This window comes from Urocampus carinirostris, chromosome 19, assembly GCF_059441175.1.
Source record: "Urocampus carinirostris isolate Australia breed hairy pipefish chromosome 19, RoL_Ucar_1.0, whole genome shotgun sequence".
Taxonomy (NCBI): domain Eukaryota; kingdom Metazoa; phylum Chordata; class Actinopteri; order Syngnathiformes; family Syngnathidae; genus Urocampus; species Urocampus carinirostris.
Window position 1 is genome coordinate 1,675,593 of NC_142367.1, and position 22,255 is coordinate 1,697,847.

The following is a 22,255-nucleotide window of genomic DNA, read 5'->3' on the forward strand; positions in this document are numbered from 1 at the left end:
CAAAGACGGAATGGTTTAAGTTGTATTACATTCCCAACAAATGCAAGACAAAGTGGATTTGGTTATATGTTCGCCATTACATTCCCTAAAAGTGATATAAAAGTGAGATAAAACGAGGTAAAAGTGGTTGAAGTAGCGAGGGGATGCAAATCTCGGCAGGGATGCATTTCTCGGCACAACACCGGGCTGTAGAAATCATAACCACTCAAGACACAGTCCCGTGAAGATCAAGATTTCAAGCTATGGCACCGAAGAAGCCAATATGTTATTATTGTATTAGTTTTTCATTTTTATTTTATTATCGTTATGAAATGAAATGTCAAGAAATAAAAATGGATTAAGACGAGGTCACTACGGTGACGGGGATCCATGTTCACCCCTTGACGTCTCGAGCACAACTGACGTGTGCTCGGCAAATCGCGCTGTATATACGCGGAGAACGGCGTTTGACCGTCACACGCGTAACACGCTAATATCAGGTAATAACACCGCGATACAGGCGCAGAACATGCTATGACCGTGCTCCACCCACGATTACCCGCTGAAATTTCGCGTCCTACCCACGTGTAACCACGCCCTGGCCGCGGCCATAGCACGTCGTTCCGCGTCATTACCTCGTGTGTACCACGTCTGCCGCCCGCAGTTAACACGTGGTGAGCAGCGCAAAACTTTTTCGCGCAGCCAACCGCGTGTGAATTTCTGACCGCGAGTAAAGCACTGCTATATCTCGTCTATATGGCGATCTCAAAGCATCCAACAGCGTCTGCTTCACGGGCAGAAATTACTGGCCGTGATTCAGCCTCGATACGCCCGTGAAAGGCTGTATGACCGGGCCCTTAATATGTGCAATGGCCGACTTCAGCCTGGCATTCTTTGAACAGTCTTTAATAAACTCACCCTCTGTGAAAGGCTTGCAGTTTTGGAGATCAGCGTCGCAACCTCGTACTTCACCTTTGTAGCATTTTCATTTGATTTTATGAGAGAGGCCGCAAGCCAGTAAAAATTTGATCATGGGCCACAACTGGCCCCCCAGGCTGGACTTTGGACATAACTGCACGAAAGGGACGATGTGTATTAATTGAGCACTAGATGTTGCTGCATTGTGTAGTGCCATGGAAAAACAAGTGCAAGGAAGAACACTAACTATGGCGACGCAATGTGATCATAATGCACAAATTTACCTCCCATTCTGTTGCCCAGCTTTTTTGAGATTTTTGGGTACCCGTAACAGCAAAAGGGCCGACAATTCACACGTTATATAAGATAATTGCATAATTCTCGGGCAAGGAGTAAAATGCACGTTTATACAATAGTTTTTGTATTTTGGATTATTTCTTTAAATTATTAATGTTGCTTTTTTTCTCCAAGTGGTAAAAAAGATTACCACTTGGTGCTAAATAACACCACTGTCCCTTTAAACTTTCACATTGAGGTGGAGGCCTTAACCTATCATCCCAAAGGTCACAAGTTTGAGACCCCCAAGTTTACAGAAAAAAAATTGAAAATTTGTGGAAAATACATATTTTTAAAACAGTCATGGTGAAACATATTTTTGTCTTTTGAACTAAATAAAGAAAAATCTGATTTTATGACAATAAAGTCTAGGTATTTTTGTTACTCAGTTTTGCCAAATGTTTCCTGGTGCCTGTTTTCAGAAGTACAGTGGCTTGCGAAACTATTTGGCCCCATTGAACTTTGTGACCTCTTGCCACATTTCAGACTTTAATCATCAAGGTATAAAACTGTAATTTCTTGTAAAGCATCAACAATAAGTGGGACACAATCATGAATTGGAACACACTTTATTGGATGTTTAAAACTTCCTTAACAAATAAAAAATGAAAAAGTGGATGTGCAAAATTATTCAGCCTCTTTACTTTCAGTGCAGCAAACGCTGTCCAGAAGTTAAGTGAGGATCTCTGAATGGTTCAATGTTGATCTAAATGACTAATGATGATAAATGGAATCCACCTGTGTGTAATCAAGTCTCTGTATGAATGCACCTGCACTGTGATAGTATCAGAGGTCTGTTATAAGCGCAGAGACCAGCATGAAGAACAAGGAACACATCAGGCAGATCCGAGATACTCTTGTGGGTAAGCTTAAAGCTGGATTTGGATACAAAAAGATTTTCCAAACTTTAAACATCCAAAGGAGCACCGTGCAAGCAATAATATTGAAATGGAAGGAGTATTAGACCACGGCAAATCGACCAAGATCGGGCCGCCCCCCTAAACTTTCAGCTCATACAAGGAGAAAACTGATCAGAGATGCAGCCAAGAGGCCCATGATCACTCTGGATGAACTGCAGAGGCCCACAGCTGAGGTGGGGGAATCTGTCCATAGGACAACAATCAGTCGTATACTGGCCTTTATGGAAGAGTGGCAAGAAGGGAGACATTTCTTAAAGATGTCCATAAAAAGTGTTGTTTAAAGTTTGCCAAAAGCCACCTGGGAGACACACCAAACATGTGGAAGAAGGTGCTCTGTCAGATGAGACCAAAACCAAACTATTTGGCAACAATGCAAGACATCATGTTTGGCTTGAAAGCAGCACAGCTCATCACCCTCAACACACCGTTCTCACAGTCAAACATGGGTGGTGGCAGCCAATTACACGACCATACTGGAAGAAAACCTGATGGAGTCCGCAAAAGACCTGAGACTGGGACGGAGATTTGTCTTAGAAAAAGACAATGATTCAAAACATAAAGCAAAAGCTACAATGAAATGGTTCACCAAAATACATATCAAGGTGTTAGAATGCTCAGAAAGTCTAAGTCCAGACCTCAATCCAATTGAGAACCTGTGGAAAGAACTGAAAACTGCTGTTCACAAACGCTTTCCATCCAACCTCACTGAGCTCGAGCTGGTTTCCAAGGAGGAATGGGCAAAAATATCCGTTTCTCGATGTGCAAAACTGATACATACCCCGAGCGACTTGCAGCTGTAATCGCAGCAAAGTATGAACTAAATGGGGCTGAATGACTTTGCAGACCCACTTTTTCGTTTTTTTTTTTGTTAAATAAGTTTAAAATATCTGATCAAGTGTGTTCCACTTCATGATTGTGTCCCACTTATTGTTGATGCTTCACAATAAATTACAGTTTTATATCTTTATGTTTGAAGTCTAAAAGTTGGCATAAGTTTACAAAGTTCAAGGGGGCCAAAAAGTTTCCCAAGCCACTGTATATACAGATTTCCTAAAAAAATGGAAAACACCTTAACGAGGTGAGTTTCTTCTATAAATAACGCAACAGGATGAAAGAATTTCCATGAGTGTCTAGCTAATACTACTATTGAACCCCCCAAAATTGGATTCTAAAACAACTGTTGGAATGAAATTCCAAATACGGTACATATAAAAGAAAGTCCATTGAGCCTAAGGAACATTGTGTAATATTTAGTGCTTCTTATAGGTACAAAAAAACTCATTCAGTAAAAAAAAATAAAACAATGGTTTGAATACTAGGCAAAAATACATGAACTATCATACCAATGTTATTTTTTTAATCAAAAAAAAAAATCATCGGTGGATAATTTTGTATTTATTTACACTGTGGAATCCACACTTGGGCCACCACTATGTTTGTCCGCCATCCACCTGCCACGCTGTGCTCTGTAGACAGCCCCCTTGCTCGCACTCGACAACCCAGTGCCATTTAGTTGGGCTTGAAAGGTACATTGTATAATATTTGACCATTCAATGGCACTGTATTGTCTAATCCAGCTGTTTCCATCCTTTTTCAAGCGAAGAGCTACTTTTTTGTTTTTTATTAGCGCAGTTCGATAAATATTTCCAAAAATTATGACTTCTCTTGTTTATACTATGTTGTTACTATGTTTTTAACCGGTTATTTATTGGAAGTCGGGTTAAATAGACTGTCAACCACTAATCAAATCACGAGACTAAAACTTAGTTCCTAACCCTGACTCTAGCCCAAACCTTATTTCAGAACCCCAAAATAGGTTTAAAACCCTGACTTGCAGCCCAAATGCTCACTACTAATCATAGCCCTACACCTAACTCCAGTTATAACCCTAGCCCTAACCCTATTTTAGAACCCTAAATTTAGTATAATGCCCTAATAAGGAGCCTAAACCTTAAGTTTTTAACCCTAGACCCAATATTTTTTTGGAAACAAAACGAGTTTAAAAACCCTTATTTGAAGCCCAAACCTTAACTCCTGACCATTTGCCCAACACCTAACCTAGGAAACATGGCAACAAATTCAAGTACTTACAAGCACTTCACCTAAAAAATTTCAACCCCAGGACCCACAGGCACCATTTTGGAGACGCCTGGTCTAACGCGAAAAAAAAACAGTGCCAAATGAACACAGGGTAGCAGCAAGATGAGAGACAAACAGCAGCAATTACTAAGTATGCATTATGCTAAGTAATACAAATTTAACAACCCATTGGTAAGCTGACTCGTGTATTTTTGCTTTTACTCAAATCAAAATTGATTTCTTACTGAATAAAGGTTTTATGTACCACAAGAGGCATTAAATATTACACACTGTCCCTTAAAAACATTTTTTTGTGTGTGTCGATGCTTATAGTGACAACAGTACTTTCACTTTTCTCCAAAAAGTACCATAAATTCCGGACCATAGAGCGCACCTGATTATAAGCCGCAACCACTACTTTTTAGGTGATTTGCCACTTTTGTACTTACACTAGCCGCACCCATGTACAAGCCGCGTGCGCCCGCATGATATCTTGTGACACAATTACAAGTTTAAACCAGTCCAAGCTGTAAGATCTGTGATTGTAACTCCATAGATAGAACACAATACTAGGACCACAGTTGGCATCATAGATGGATAAAGATACCCGTAATTAACGTATGATGCAGACTTGTAAAGTCCGGGTCCCGTTGAAAGTAATCCACAGAAACAAAATGTATATTTCCAAAGTTAAGGGTGGGAAAAATATATATCCACTATTGTCCGCTGCGACAACAGACAGATCTACCGGTAACTCAGCTTTACTTCACTTCCCATCAGCCTGCGTTTGCTCCGCCCCCTCCTTTTGATTCGTCCGTAGAACACATAACAGAATAAATCTTTAAAATAAATACATTACAAAACTATACAGTTGCAAATACATATTATACATGGTTACACATATTTACGAAGAAAGACTGTACACCGAGAGTTTTCAAAGCTTTAATAATAATAATAATCTAACTTTCATCCCAAACCGTGCCTTTGAAAGGTACCAACACGCTAGTAGGATCACGCCTGCAATGTATCAAACGTGCCTGTTTAAAAAAAGCATCCTGTAGTTGTGAAATTCACGGTAGATTCCTCCTCATAACTATCGCCATCAAGGGCATCTTCCTCATTATCGGAACGTACCTTAACTTTATAGACAATGTATGCTTAAACTTAGAGGTTGCAGTCTTTCTTGGCGCACATATTCTACTGGTCTTAATCTTACCTTTTATACTCCAGCGCCGCTGGTGGCCAATGGAAAAATTCCATGAATTGGCCGCTTCACTGAATAAGCCGCAGGGCTGAACATTTGGGAAAAAAGTAGCGGAATTTACGGTAATTCCACGTTTGGACACAACACATTTAAAAGGAATAAAACAGAAGCTCCTCTATTGCTGCCATTAGTAACTGTTGTGAAAGTCTTTCTCTAGGAATAAAAATAAAAACAATTATTAACATTAGAGGTTGCCAGTTAGAGCTGAGTCCATGAGGTCGTCATCTTCATTTCTAATGTATATTGGACTGGACCGTGAAGGCCGCTCGGAGGCATGCATGGACAAAGAGGACTCAGAGGCCGAGATGGGCGACCGGGACCAACTATCTGCTTTCATAGGGTGGGACGAGGGTCCGCCGGAAGACTTTTTCTTCTCTTTGTCCCGTTCTCTCTCTCGCTCCCTCTTCTTCTTCTCCTTTTTATGCTTCTTGTGTTTCTCGCCGGATCCCAGCGGGACAGAGCTCAAGTAGTCCTGTTGTGCCGGTCGCGGCATCTGGTCGTCATCAGAGCTGGGGCTGTTCTGGTGGGATTTCTCAGCCACCGAACTGCTGCCAGACTCACTCTCGCTATCCTGGTTGAGCGGAGTGTGGCCTGGCGAGCGGCTGTGGCTGGGCGATGAGCGGTCGTGTTTTGGGGTGGAACCGCTAAAGAGGGGCGAGGCTTTTAAGCCGCTGATCTGGGGCCGCATGGAGTCGCCGGTCCCTTCGCTGCCTTTCTGCAGGCTGACTTTAGCCTTGATGCTAGGTGAGCCACCGTCAGGTTTGCTGATGATGATCTTGGCCAGCCCAGTACTGCTGACCCCTCCTGATTTGGCGTCCATTGACTTTTTATCCCCGCTGCTGCCCCCTGAAACAGACACTTTTGCCTTTCCTTCTTTATCTGACCTCTCCCGTTTATAGTCGCCGCTTTGAGAAGATGAAGAGTGCTTTGTGGAAGACATGTTTGAAGGAACATTTCCAGGAACGCTGCCAGCTGGGGCTCCAGTACCAGGCGGGGCTCCGGGTGGTCCAACTTCGCAGCCGTCCTCACCCACACCTCCCACACTCTTCAATTTGTCAATGACCGCTGTAAGCGAAGGTTTCTTGTTTCGGCTGGGAGACTTTCCCTTGGCATTTGGGTTGTTGGTGTTGTTCTGGCCCGCTCCCCCACCTCCGCTTCCACTGTTCCCACCATTAGAATTCCCGCTCCCCCCTCCACTGTACTGGGACTGAGAGCCTCCAGAGAAGCCCATCGAAGTGGAAGAGGAGTTGTTAGATGAAGATGTGGAAGTAGGTGTCCCGCTCATGGGCTTCTGGGTGCTCATACCTCCCCCAGAAGAAGATTTGGAACCTCCTGAGCTGCCACCACCTGAACCCATTGGGGATTTGGCCTTAGAGGAAGGTGGCGTTCCCGGCACTTGGGACTGCTGGATTTTAATGGGTGAGGACAGCTTTTCGCCTGAGCTACTCGAACGGGATTGAGAAGGTGAGATGTTGGGCTTAATGTTCATAAGTGACCCAGGAGGTTTTCCTCCTTGAGTTTTTACTTTGCTACCAGTCCCAAGTCCACTTCCACTGCTTCCTGAACCAGAGAGTCCATGTTTTGTGATAGGGGACGAACCTGGTTTGCCAACTACCTGAGAAGAACTCTTCATATGGGGTGGTCCCGCGCTGCCTGTCCCACTTGCCGACTTCGAGCTGCTGCCCTGTGTCATGGATCCGTCCTTGGTTTTAATTTTACCAGAAGAAGAATGTGAATAGTGGCTTTTGCTGCCGCCCGTGCCCCCACTGCCACCTGTGCCGCTTGAGGCTGAGCTGCTGGAAGTGTAGCCACTATGGGAAGAGGTTTTCCCACCGGTTATCGTCCCTTTTGGGATCTGGATTGTAATTTTGGGAATGGGGGGCGTGGCTCCGCCAGGCGGCGTCTGTGAGCATCCCGAACTTCCCGGAGACTTGGAGCCTCCACCGCTCAAGCTCCCTCCAGATCCAGATCCACCACTGGGAGGTGTGTACGGCCGTCCACCTGAACTATGAGAGGGGGACTTACCATCTGGGTCCATTTTTTTTCGTTTGGGCTGCTTTTCCTTGGACTTGCCCTCACTGGATGGAGTCCTGCTTCGTTTTATCTGCTTGCTCTCAGTCGAAAGGCTACCCAATCCAGAGCCACCATTGTCATCCTTTTGGCGCATAAGACCTTGTTGTTTGATTTTGGACTCAGCATTTTTTAAATCAACACACGCCGACCCCATGCCCATCATCAAAGGGCTCTGGGACCCTGAAAAATGAGTGTCACCCAAATCCGGAGCTTGCCCAAGAAGTGGTTTTCCTGTGCCGCTGTTGCCTCCAAAAAACATTCCAATATCAAAGGGGTCCTTCAGGGAAGGCTCCGGGGTGTTTTGCCCGTGCGGTGTAGGATCCTGGGGTGTACTTGATGGCGTATTCTGTTGACTGCTGCCGCCAAACCCCTTTACCAGATCCAAGTCTCCATCAGCGCTCGGGGAACTGTCTTCAAAGCAGTTCTGGGAAATGCCATGGGCCGCATTTAAAAGATCAGGATTAAAGTCAGCGGCGTCTGGGAAGAAGTTAGTAGAGGACGAATCGCTCGTTGGTGTGGCCGCAGCCTCAGCAATCAAGTCAGCAGCGTCTGTAAACGGGTTCTCATTGCTGTTGGTGTTGAAAATGTCTGCCGAGTCAAATACAGTGCTGCCCTGTCCTGAACTGGAAGAGTCACGTATGGGGGTCCCCAGCGGGCCCCCATCATCACCAGCCCCACCCATGGAATGCTGGCCCCCACTGCTAGCTTTACTGGTTTGCTCAGGTAAATCTGACAGAATTTCCGTGATATCCGGTCCGATGCTGTCAGAGCTAGAAAGGCGCACCATGCGGGGTGGTACGGCGCCTGGCGGGGGTTGGGTCTGGATGTGAGATGGCGGGTAAGACATACTGGGGCCAGAAGGCGGGGTTCCGCATTGGCTCGGGGCTGGAGTAATGCTATGGGGAGTGTCCAAGCCGTCGCCTGCGATATTGACATCGAAGATGGATGTCTGAGTTGCATCGACATCCATTGAGAGAAGCTCTCTGTGGAAATCGTCCTCATGCGAGACAGTGTGGTGCTGATGGTGTGACATGGAAGACACCTGTTGGGATTTCATGCACAAACTACCCCCGGACGCTCCCCCTGAACCAGGAGCCCCGGGCAGGAAGCCCGCCTTTTCAGGGATTCTTGGGCGCTTCTTTTTGCCTTTTACAGTTCCTCCAATGCAAACACTCCCTATGCTTTCAGTACGAGGTGACCCTGAGGAGGAATTTTGTCTCTCAAGTGGACTGGACCCGTATAGAGTAGCAAAGTCTTGCGAAGGGTTGTCTTTCAACAAGTTCATGAGCATGGGATGATTTTTAGTATTGCTAGCAGGTGACGACGTCGGCGGTGGAGTTTGGTGAGGCGGCGGAGCATTCTGAGAGTTGGGACTAGATCCCACGCTACCCGTTATCTGCAGAAGACTTGTCAGGATTGGGTTTTGAGTCACTTTGCTGTAGTCATCCGTTTGGCCTAGACCCTGCTGCTGCTGCAGTTGTTGAACCTGCTGTTGTTGTCCACCATGACTTTGGCACTCAGCTCCTTGTCTCTCATTGCGAGACATCCCAAATAGAGATGTAATTGGCCCAGTAAAATTTGGCCCGCCTGGTAGTCCGCCACTGGTGGGTGTGTTATCGCCAGTGAGTCCCAAGAGCCCCATAGGATTCAACGCATCACCTCCAGCCATATTGTAAGAGGGACTGCCAGACGGCGGGGGATTGTTTTTCACCATAGTTTCCACTGTCTGCGCAATCAAGGACAGGGCTGGGGTGTCTGCCTGGATTGTCTCTGCTTTCCTCCTGATGGCTCGCATTGTAACAGGTATGGACATACACCTGAGAAAATATGTTGTTGATGAGGTTACTAAAATGCATTTGTTTTAGTTAAAAAAAAATCAGTTGGCTTATTCAATGAATGAATAAACAATAGACCTGCAGGTGTGAGAACGTTTCCCACAACTCCGCTTTTAAAAGAGGGGTCTTATGTACAAGTCAATGATTATATATGGTAAGATGAGTAAAATCTAAATGTGCGGTACAGCATTTGAAAACTTGGCTGCAATCATGACATTAAACTGGGTTATAGCGGCAGAGTGATTTGCATGCATTTCTTTGACACGCTCAAATAAACTCTTCTTCTCTTTTTGGGGGTTTGTTCCGCCCAGAACCGGACTGATAAAAGTAAGATCAAAACAGATAGGTGCAATGGAACACAGAGCATAAGGCCTCTTTGAACTCAGTTGGGCATTTTTAACAGATATTTAAAAGAGAAAATATTCAACTTTCAACTTTTTAAGGGTACTTCAAACTAGACACTCCACCTTTAATGAAGAGGTATATTTAAAAAAAACATACACATACATTTAAATTTAACACAGTATTAGGATAAGAATACAGAATTGAATTAAAGTACAGTGGACCCCATGGCGCCAGTATTTTCATGTTACTATAAAGAATACAATGTTACGGCATTTACCCAACCATATGACACAGACAAATTATTTTATAAATTCATGATCAATTTTGAGTTTTTTTGGTCTGTTTTTTAAAAGTGGGGTGCGGCATTTGAAAACTTAGGGTGCAATCATGACTAAGCCAAGAGATGGTGGCAGAGTAACACATAATTGGCATGCATTTGTTAGCCGCGCTCGAATAAATTCTTTTTTCATCTTTTTGGGGTTTGTTCTGCCCCAAAAAGGTCTGATAAGTAATATAAAAGCAGATAGGCGCAATGGAAAATAAAGCATAAGGGATCTTTGAACTCAGTTGGGCATTGTTAACACATACTCAATAGAGAAACCATTTAACTTTCAACTTCTTAACAACACCTCAAAACTACCCCACCTTTAATGTGGCATATTGTAATGTAGCTTTACCTTTGGACAACTTTAGTGATGAAGTCATCAGTGCAGATCAGTGCATCAGATAGGCCTTTATATAGTTTGCAGGTCACCTGTCTTGAGTCTATCACATCCATCACAACTGAGAGGGAAAATCATGCATTAATAATGTGCAGTGTGTGTTCTTGGTAGAAATGACCTCTTATATAAGTAAGACCTTCTGATTTCAAAAAAAAAACAGGAAGTGCATGACTCAGGAGGACATACAAGGTAGAGGAAGTAACAGGTTCAAGGGGAATAAAAATGTCTAGTGACATTAAACTGCAGCTATGGTTCATATTGATAAGATAAGTGTGTACAGTATAATTCTCTTTTTTTAACCCCTTCATGGAAAAAAATATTAAATTAAAATGATGGAAAAAAAAAACCAACAGATTCTTCTGAGGAATGTTTCGAGAAGCCATGAAACAAAATAAATTTAAATTTGTATTTAACTTACCGGTAGCTTTGCCCTGCTCAGTGGCTTATCTTAATCAGACTAAGATGCTTTCTGGTAAATGTAATGTGTTAGAATTAACAATTTTAGCTCAGCATGTAATTTCGCCATTTTTTGTGTGCCCATTTTTGATACAACAAATCCATCGTGCTGCGGAGCAGTCGTGACTGTGGTTTGAGAGTTATTTCATTTAAAAATAGACAGTACTTTTTAAGTGTACTGACGACAATGAAAGTATTGCTAAATAAGCGCGAAAAGAGAAATATGCACAAATATCCAAGTTTGACAGGACACAAAACCAGCAAAAGTTTTGTTAAAATGTGTGAAAGTGAATTGCTTACCGCACACTAGCGATTCATTGACCGGATGCTGGAAAGAGACACTGAAGCTCGAGTCGGTCAGGGGGCAAACCTCAAACTGAAGCAGGCCAATGCTGTCTGGAGGCCAGATGAAAACAAAAGTGAAAAGGTCCATACACGTCAGAATTACAATGCCTAGCAAAAGTATGGGACTAAAATGGAACTTTTGGGGCTGAATTCATAAATTGTTTTTGGCGAAAGTGTATTACTGGACATCACGCTCAAAAGATCATGCACACTGTCAAAACAAGGTTTTGGCAGCATCATGCTCTGTGGTTGCTTTTTTAAACAGGGACTGGAATGATCATCAGAGTTGATGGGAAGATGAATGGAGCCAAATACAGGGGATTCAGGAAGATACCGTATTTTCGGCACTATAGGGCGCACCGGGTTATAGGGCGCACCCCCAAAAAATAGGTTTTGGTCCTATATCTTCCATAGATAAGGCGCACAGGATTATAAGGCGCTACAATGGGAACATCGACAAAACAGTCAGATGATTCAGTCAAACTGATTACCCCCTTAACATTCCCAAAGCTTGCAAAGAAGCAAATACGTGTCGTAGACACGTGCAGATGCGGTGTCCGTACGATGTCACTTAAATGCGTCATTTCAAATATCATTCGGAACGTTAAAGTCTTGGAATTCAAGAAATGGCAACCATTCCTTAGTTTCTATTTTCTTTTTCGCTCGCAACTTTACTGTGCATATGACAATAAACACTTGGAATTTAGTTTAATTCACTCAACTCATCACAGCAACATCAAGATTGTTCTAAAACAAGATACCGGGAAAATATAAAGCCGCATAACTCACCTAAGTTCTCACGTTCAATAATGATACGCAATCATGGTCTTCTTACAACTGTGAGTGTAGTAAATCCAGGAGAGTAAAATATCTACAGATACAGACTAACGAAACATGTTTCTTTATGGCGTTGTTTAGCAAGCTTGCTATTCAGTCATCTTTTTCGGACAATTGCAGGGTTTGTTTTGGCCCTCTAGCGTATCCGAGGCTCTGAATAACTTCAGCCAATAGCGATCGATTTGACGGATGATTGACACATCTTTTTCGGCCAATTGCAGGGTTTGTTTTGGCCCTCTAGCGTATCCAAGGCTCTAAATAACTTCAGCCAATAGCGATCGATTTAACGGATGATTGACACATCTTTTTCGGCCAATTGCAGGGTTTGTTTTGGCCCTCTAGCCAATCCGAGGCTCCGAATAACTTTAGCCAATAGCGATCGATTCAAATGATGATTGACACATTGGTTAGCCAATGAAACGCCGGTATATAAATCCCAGCATACACCGCGGACTACTCCACGTTCGGGGGAAAATCGAGTCGGCGGCTGTTGCGTAAGTTGCGAGACCTTGCGAATTTAATATTGAGCCATATATAAGGTGCACTGTATTATAAGGCGCATGGTCAGCTTTTGAAAAAAATTAAGACTTTTAGGTGCGCCTTATAGTGCGGAAAATACGGTAATAAGTTGGAGTCTGCAAGAGACCTAAGATTGGGGTGCATGTTCACCTTCCAACAGAACAACGACCCCAAACATAAAGCAAAATCTAAGAAGGAATGGTTTGTTGTGAGTTGTCTTCAAACACTGCCCTGAACCTAGACAAATGTAATATCACCCATAGTGACTCGGTCAAAAATCTAGGCGTTATATTTGATCCTAATCAGTCGTTTCAGTTACACGTGAAGAATATTACTAGATAAGTCTTCTTCCACCTCGGTAAAATTTGTTCGATGCTGTCCCAATTAGATGCAGAGGTTCTAATTCATGCGTTTATTACTTCTCGGCTTGATTGCTGTAGTGTATTGCTTTCTGTTCTCCCGATGTCTAGCATCAAAGGTTTGCAGCTAGTTCCGAATGCGGCAGCGAGACTTTAGACCAGGGTTCGGCCAACCTATGACACGAGTGCCAGCAGTGGCACGCAAGGAGTCAACCAGTGGCACGCGAGCGCACGGCAGAATAATAATTATTTATTTTTTTCTAACGCGCATTTACCTGTAATTTAGGCATTTTCAGTTGCGCGCCGTGTTGTTTAGAGGCTTTACGGTCACGCCCCTCCTCCTCTGCTCAGTTTGTGAGCGCCTGTCTGTGTGGCGCCGAGGAGAGGAGGAGAGATCCGTGTTTTAACCCAGCCAAGGAAACACAAGCGCATGATAAACGAATAAATCATGACGGCTCCTCCAGCGAAAAAAATTTGTTCTTTTCAGCCAGCGTGGGCAAATGATTGGGGCTTTGTGCAAAAAAAGTACCGTGCTGTTTGTGCATTATGCCTCGAGAGCTCGCACATCAAGGGTTAAACGTCAATACGTAACAAATCATGAACATGAATTCAACGACAAGTCTGACAAGGCGGAGACACTAAAACGCGCTGTGTCCAGGTACGGCAAACAAACACAGACTTTAACCATTGTCATTGCATGGAAAAGGACCGATAATACAAATAAAAATGACTTGACTTGACTATTATGGACTTTTTGGACTATTTTACAGGCTTGAGGCGTCATTGCTGTCATGCACTTTCCGGACAAATTTCAACATGTTACCTAGTGTTCTCTTTTATTAATGTTTACTATATTTGTGAACTGTTACCCAATGCTAAATCTATTCCACCCTGGTAATCTTGAAAGAGGGATTACCACTTGTGCGGCCCCTGCTCAAGGTTTCTTTTTTCCTCACGCTGAGGTTTTGAGTTTTTCCTTGCCCGCATGTTGGTTTAAGATCAGGTGATGGTGTAATTGTAATCCTGTGCAGTCCTTTGAGACATTTTTGTGATTAAGGGCTATACAGATAAATGTGACTTTACTTGACTTGACTTGAACACTAACAATATGAAAGTGTTAGAATGGCAAGCCAATGTCCAGACCTCAATCTTATACAGCAATTGTGGAAAGATCTGAAAAATGCTGTGCACAAACGATCACCATCAAACTTTAAGGAACTTGAGCTGTTTTGTAAGTGAGAATGGGCAAATATTTCTGTTTCACGATGTGCAAAACCTTTAGAGACATTCCAAAAAAAGACGAGGCAAAGAGGCCGGTCACACAGCCGTTTGCGGCTGAATCACGGCTAAAATTTTGCGGGTTTTTTTTTTGCCCGTGGTTGCCCGCGATGGAAAATGCGCAAAATTGGCCAACCCGCTGTTCATCGGTGGTATGCCCGCAAAACAGACGCCGGCGACTGTTCCGCTTCCTCATCGCGTCATTTCTGCGTCATTTTCTCGTGTGGACCATGGGTATAAAAGCTCCCGAGCCGGTGTTGTGCCCAAATCCGACCTCTACGCAACACAAACACCCCCCCACCCCCTCGCGTGAACGCGCATTCTGCTGTGATCGCTTTTGTTGTAAGTGTGCATTGACGTTGGTGACTTTTTCATCCGCATTAACAAACGCATTTTGTAGAATACGATCGCACTTTATTGTTTAAATAAACGCGTTATATAGACTAGGATCTCCCAATTGTTATAATTAGCTCGCTTTATAGTTTTAATAAGCGTTTTATATAGAATACGATCGCTTTCGTTGGAAGCGCAGCAGAATGCGCGTTCACGCGAGGGGGGGAGGATTTACTGTTCGATTACGTTCACAACAAAAACAAAGACGGAATGGTTTAAGTTGTATTACATTTCCAACAAATGCAAGACGAAGTGGTTTTGGTTATATGTTCGCCATTACATTCCCTAAAAGTGAGATAAAACGAGGTAAAAGTGGTTGTAGTAGCGAGGGGATGCAAATCTCGGCAGGGATGCATTTCTCGGATAACACCGGGCTGTAGAAATCATAACCGCTCAAGACACAGTCCCGTGAAGATCAAGATTTCAAGCTATGGCATCATTTTTATTTTATTATCTTGAAAAGAAATGTCAAGAAATAAAAATGGATTAAGACGAGGTCACTGCGCTGACGGGGATCCATGTTCACCCCTTGACGTCTCGAGCACAACTGACGTGTGCTTGGCAAATCGCGCTGTAGATACGCGGAGAAAGGCGTTTGACTGTCACACGCGTAACACGCTAATTTCACGTAATAACACCGCGATACAGGCGCAGAACATGCTATTACCATGCTCCACCCACGATTAACCGCTGAAATTTCCCGTCCTACCCATGTGTAACCACGCCCTGGCCGCGGCCAGAGCACGTCGTTCCGCGTCATTTCCGCGTCATTACCTCGTGTTGACCACGTGTGCGGCACGCGGTTTAACACGTGCTCAAACTTTTGAGCAGCTCAAAAGTTTTGCGCGCGGCCAACCACGTGTGAATTTCCGACCGCGAGTAAAGCACTGCTGTATCTCGTCTATATGGCGGTCTCAAAACGTCCAACATCGCCCAACAGCATCCAGAAATTTCTGGCCGTGGTTCAGTCTTGATACGCTCGTGAAAGGCTGTGTACCCGCGCTCTGAAGAATTGAGCGGCGCAAGACTTTTTCGACCGCGTGTTAAGCACTGCTATATCTCGTCTGCATTGCGATCTCAAAGCGTCCAATGGCGTCCGCCTCACAGGCAGAAATTTCTGGCCGTGATTCAGCCGCAAATGTCTGTGTGACCGGCCCCTAAGATCACAGAAAAAGGAGGTTGTACAAAGTATTAACTCAAAGAGGGCCAATGATTTAGCAATGCCTAGTTTACTATTTTTTATTCTATAGCAGAATACAAAATGTTGAATACATTTGGTTTCTTTCAGGATTGTTTCTCACATGTTATTAATTCCTTGGAATTATTAAGAGTTTTTTTAACTATAAGTTTGAAGCCCGAAATGTGTCGATATTTCGAAAAGTTCTTGGAGGGCCAATCATTTTGCAAGGCACTATATTTAACTGAAGTAAGATCAAAGCGGCGCCGCCACGAGCGGCTGCCTTTACCAGCAGCTGCCCTGTTATCTCTCACTTTTTGTGATTTGTTGTTTTATTGACTGCTCCTATCTTTGGTGTTTTTCTTCCCGTTTTGACAACTACATTATGGATTACTTCTATCCTATGGACATGGGTTTTAGCGCACAAAAATGCGTCTATTCAAGGAATCAACTCCTTGCCCTGAAGAATTCTCGTGCCGGCATGATGAAGGGGCCTATCGTGGAAGAAGAGCCGGAGCTAGCTAAGCGGCTAGCGGCGTTATAAGTTTTCGGTACCATCCGTAATCATGGTAAATGCGAACTCACGACCAAATAAGATCATCGAGTGCTGGTGGAAAACATCGAAGCGCACAGGGAGCGCAGTTGCTTTGTTTTGCGGAAACGTGGCTCACGTTTAGCATTTCGGACGTGTAGCCACCCGGAGCTATCTGGCTTCAACGCCGCTATACAGAGACACGAAAGCCGGGGAAATCGGAGAGGAGGCGGACTTGCTAATACTAGGTGGTGTATCCCTTGATTTTCACAAAGAAAACATTTCCATCTGCCGCAGGGATGTCGAACTTTTGGAGTAGCGTGACGTCACCCACTCCGCTACAAGCACCCCTAGGGCATCATGTTAATCTGTTAATAAACAATGGGGTAGACTGCTGGAAGTGTGAATTTCCCTATGGGGATGAATAAAGTATCTATCTATCTATCTATATAACATTTGTCTACCTTCTTTGATAGACGTCCTTTTCACACAGCTCCCAATCAAGGTGTTGTAGGCCGCCTGATGCCGAATTATGTCCAGGAGAAGGGGCACCTGTGCCGGGTGACGAAAGGGGATTCTGTTCACCAGGGCGCCTTGCAGGGAATGACCATCCTGCACTGGGGCATCACCATTTAGAAAGTAGCAGTGCTGCTGGTCTGGAAGCACCTTTTAAAAGCACAGAAAAAAAATCTGATCTCTGATTTCAATCAAACACAGAGACCCCCTCGCTACATCCTGCATCGGTTATCTCTGCTTTACTCATTTGAGGATTTTTGATTGAATTGTATTTACTGTCATTAAGCTCAACATATATTGCATTAGGTTTATAATAGACAGCAACTGCGGCGACAAATTAGGCCGCTCGGTGATTGGTAGGTGCGACTATCTGTGAGCACCATTTTGATGGGCTGGTGTATGCTATCAGTCTAACAGTTTGGGCATGCGCAGTCAACGTTTCCGAATCAAAACAAACTGGGAAGGATAGCGGCCGCTTGATTTTAGAGGTACGTTACGTTGAAAATAAATTAAATCAATTAAATCAAACTCTAAGGAAAGTCAGATGAGCGTAAAGAAATGCTGATCATCATTCGGGGCTCCGTAGATTGTCATCGCATCCGGGAATCGACTGAGGCGGAATTGGAATGTAAAGCAACAGCCTGGCTACAGGTGCGGCCTACTGCTCGGCTCGGCCAATACCCAAAGCTAGGGCGCAATTAGCCAGCCCCTCAGTGCCATACCCACACAAGCGCATGGGGCTTTAACATGCATGACGGAGTGGCGAGGGTTCAAGCGTTCAGATTTCTGCTTGAGGGTGATAAAGTCCAGAAAACACAGGGTTCGGCAGGGAGTCCATGTTCAAGTAAGTGGGGGCTCTTTGCACGAGCTTTTGATGAATGTCCTCAATTTCATTTTAATTTTGTTTATTGACAATAAAAAGATTCATTCAACAACAACAGGGTGGTCCCAACCTTTCAGACAGCGGGCCAGATTTGATCAACTGAAAATGTGCAAATGATGACTATTCAGCCTGGCATTGTTTGAACAATCTTTAATAATCTATACCAAAGATTTGCAAGGCTTGGCGATCAGCTTTGCGACCTGGTACAGTGGCTTGCGAAACTATTTGGCCCCCTTGAACTTTGTGACCTTTTGCCACATTTCAGACTTCAAACATCAAGATATAAAACTGTAATTTCTGTGGAAAGAACTGAAAACCACTGTTCACAAACGCTTTCCATCCAGCCTCATTGAGCTCGAGCTGTTTTGAAAAGAGGGATGGGCAAAAATATCAGTTTCTCGATGTGCAAAACTGATAGACATACCCCAAGCTACTTGCAGCTGTAATTGCAGCAAAAGGTGGCGCTACAAAGTATTAACTCAATGGGGCTGAATAACATGCACTTTTTTTGTGTTCCATATCATGATTAGGTCCCACTTATTGTTGATGCTTCACAAGAAATTAAAATTTTACATCTTGATGTTTGAAGTCTAAAATGTGGCAAAAGGTCACAAAGTTCAAGGGGGCAAATAGTTTCGCAAGACACTCTAGCTCGCCTTTGTAGCATTTTCATTTGACTCGCAGGGTCTCGTGAAAAGGTGCTGCTGTGCCGTTAAAACAGCTTCCAGCTGCTTCACCTTTTCACAGCGTCCGTTTTCAGTTAGCTTTTTCTAGTCAGCATGTTTAATATGGCAGTGCATGTTGATATTATATTCATCGAAAACAAATACAGTCTCTTAGCAAATCAGGCAGACGCAGTCGTTTTAGATTTCGGTGAAAAAATACTCCAATTTCCACCTGTCCAAGATGCGGCGGCCCTCACACTCAACTTTCCTTTTTAATTACAGTCTCCAAATCAGAAATGGTGTGCGGTAAAAATCATGTTGAAAGCCAAGGGCAATGTGGCCAAAGCGCTACTGTCATCATAGTTTTCACTTTGTTACACTTGTACACTTTCAGTTGGTAATGACGGAATCTCGAGGCAAGTTTGGCCCTTAGGGGCTCTTATAAAGGTGTGACACTACTTCACGGAATTTAAATTTTGCGGGTGGTTCTGTTCCCAATTCTTTGTGATAAACGAGGGATCTCTGTACTCCTTTTTGATTGATTTTTCAGTATTAAGTCCAACACTATGTGGCCTGATGCATTCTCAAATAAATCTGTACTTACAGAGTAAAAGTGCATGTTGTGTGTGGGAACCAATGCAGCATTGCCGTCTTCTGGGGACTGAAGTTGGCTCTGGACAATAAGCTGGTAAAGAGCAGACAGGCTTGGGGCACTTTCAAATACTGGGATACCTGAAAAGCACAAAATTATTTAAATACTTCCCTAAGAGAATTTGAAATACAGTAATCTCACGCTATAACGAGGTTTACCGCTACTTCAAGGATTGGCATCATGATAAACAGGCACTCTGCCACTTCTCTACCTGTGTGTCAGTAACTTTGCGGTTCAATATTACCAGGTTAGAGGGAGGATCGCGTATAATAAATCCAACCCGATCCGGGCCCGCGGTATCAAAGCCAAACCAGCCATAGCCTGACCAATCAACTTGACCTGGGAAGAACAGCTCAACAGGACCAACAAGTGGTCCCACATATGGAAGATGTTGGTTTAAGATCAGGGGATGGTGCAATTGTAACCTGTGCAGTCCTTTAGGATAGCCTGTGATTAAAGGCCAACAAGGAAGCCTGAGTTTCCTCATTCGGGGCGCGAGTACGACGCCAAACCGGGTCCAAGCAATGTGAGGCAGTGGTATGGCTCTGAGGAGAACTGCATGCTCTGCAACACCCCACACACAAGCCTAAAACATATCCTGTCCAATTTCAAGACAGTGCTGGTGCAGGGTAGGTACAGGTCCTCAGGAGCTTGCAGAAGTCCTTGAAGAGCAGCGAATCGAAGGTTCCAAAGACCCTCCTTCCAGGACACAAACACTGATCTGCTTTATTGGACAAGGGGCTGGAGCTCAGTACTGGAACTTAAGGTTGGACCTTGATAGGCAGCTCAAGGTCCACCAGAGATAACCATCATCTCTCTAAGGCCAGACGTCATCCTGTGGTGCCCTGCAGGCAAGCTAGCGATCCTGACAGAGTAAACCATCCATTGGGAGGGAGGGGTAGAGGCTGCATATATGAGAAATGGCGTCAAATACACAGAGCCGGTAGCTGTGTGTCGAGAAGCGGGTTGGGCAACATCTATCTACCCTGTGGAGGTTGGCTGTAGGGGGTTTGTTGAAACTTGCATCCAATGCCTCCTAAACAAGATTGGAGTGAGTGGAGCAGAACTGAAAAGGGCCATCAGGGACGTGGCAGAAGAGGCGGAAAGATCCATCATTTAGCTGTGGCTAAGAAGGAAGGACAGATTGTGGGGGAAAGAATGGTTGCTACAGGGGCCGGCAGGGAGACGTCCCTCCGGTTGCTTCACCACCATGAGATGTTCCAGGATGAATGGAGCGAAACAGCAATGAAGGGTGGCTCCCATTGATGACCCTCCCATTTGGCACCAGTGGAGGTGCATTAGGCAGACACATCCATATAGTTATTACCTGTAGTCTCATCATTTCAGGTATTAAGCACAAAGTAAACCGGAATTTTCATATTGTATTTGTGAAGAGAAGGAAGGGTTACTTTGGTGGACTAATAACATACCTAAAGTTATTTGTAAAAAAAATGTTTAAAACGTAATTTGAGTTGTAAAAGGTTTGGGTCGGTAAAAGGATTTGTTATTTTATCTTAATATATCATCAGGAATAAAGTATTTAATTGTAAAAAAAATAAAGTTTCTACTCCACAGATTTTGCCTACAGTTAAGGTCAAAAGTTTACATACAATTGTGAAGAACATAATGTCATAGCTCTCTAGAACTTCCAGTTATTTCTACAACTCTGATTTTTCTCTGATAGTTTTTTGTCACAAAAAAATATTCACGAGGTTTGGTTCTTATATGACTTTATTATGGGTTCACAGAAAAAGTGATCCAATCTGCTGGGTCAAAAATATACATACATCAACAAAAATTAGCAATTTTGGTTACTTAGAAAGTTGTGTCAGTGAAATGAGCTTCCTAGTATGGCCTCTTAACTGCTTGTGAGTGATTTATAAGAGACTACTTCTGGTGACTTCTCTGAGGCCACACAAATAGGGCTCATTGGATGCAAACGCCCACAAACGTTACAATGGGACGGTCAAAGGAGCTCGGCATGGAACTGAAAAAGTGAATCATTGACTTGATAAAGTCAGGAAAGTCCCTTGGAGCCATTTCAAAGAAGCTGCAGGTCCCATGAGCTCAGGAGGGTGAAGATTCAACCCAGAATCACCAAAAAGCAGATATGCAAAGAATTAGAAAATGGCTGGAACACAGGTGTCAGTGTCCACAGTCAAGCGTGCTTTGCATCTCCATGAACTGAGAGGCTACCGTGCAACAAGGAAGCCCTTGCTCCAAAAGTCCATAAAGTTTGCTGCTGATCACATTGACAAAGATAATACCTTCTGGAGGAAAGTTCTGAGGTCAAAACACAAAAATCTAGCTATTTGGCCGCATTGGCCAGCAATATGTTTGGAGGAGAAAAGGTGAGGCCTTTACCACAAGTACACCATGCCTACAATCAAGCACAGTGGTGGTAGCATTATGCTGTGGGGCTGTTTTGCTGCCAATGGAACTGGTACTTTATAGAGAGTAAATGTGATAATGAAGGGGGATTAGCTTCAAATCCTTCAAGATAACCTAAAGTTATCAGTCCGAAGATTGGGTATTTGGAGCAGTTGGGTGTTCCAACAGGACAATGACCCCCAAACACACATCAAAAGTGGTAGTGGAATGGCTACATCAGGCTAGAATTCAGGTTTTAGAATGGCCTTCTCATAGTCCTGACTTATACCCTTGTGAGAACTATTGGACAACACTGAAGAAACATGTCCATGTGAGAAAGCCATCAAAATTAAATAAACTGCGCCAATTACGTCAAGAGGAGTGCTCAATGATTCAACCAGAAGCTTGCCAGAAGCTTGTGGATGTCTATCAAAAGCACCTAATTGGATAAAATAGAATAGAATATACTTTTATTGTCATTGTTACAAAATGGGTTGAACATATTGTGACAACAAAATTGGGTGTGGCACTCCAGTTTCACATTTAACAGTGAGCATAAAAGAAGATAAGGTTATAATTTACACAATATAAAGGAACAAAGAAGATAAGGTTATAATTTACACAATATTTACACAAGAAATGTGGGCATGTAGGATGTTACATACAGTGCAAAAATAGTCAACATTTTGCAAAAATAGTCAACATTGTGCAAAGTGAGCAAAGGCATGAATACAATTTTTTTTTCTGTATGAGGCAGTGTGTTTGCAAGAGTTTCAGTTTGTTGTGCGGTGTGTGTTAAGGG

The 22,255-nt window shown here is 43.7% G+C and overlaps 1 protein-coding gene across 1 annotated transcript in view; it reads right to left on the minus strand.

The window, feature by feature from the left end:
- Positions 1–5,160: 5,160 nt before the first annotated feature.
- med1 (mediator complex subunit 1) overlaps positions 5,161–22,255 on the minus strand; it is a 39,511-nt gene continuing 22,416 nt past the window's right edge. The window contains exons 12-16 of the mRNA XM_088322908.1: positions 19,036–19,163; positions 16,832–17,033; positions 11,228–11,323; positions 10,427–10,532; positions 5,161–9,386 (exon numbers count right to left, since the gene is read on the minus strand). Of these exons, the coding sequence (XP_088179034.1) occupies positions 5,681–9,386; positions 10,427–10,532; positions 11,228–11,323; positions 16,832–17,033; positions 19,036–19,163 (4,238 nt within the window). The 3' untranslated portion in view covers positions 5,161–5,680. The remainder of the gene's footprint in view (positions 9,387–10,426; positions 10,533–11,227; positions 11,324–16,831; positions 17,034–19,035; positions 19,164–22,255) is intronic.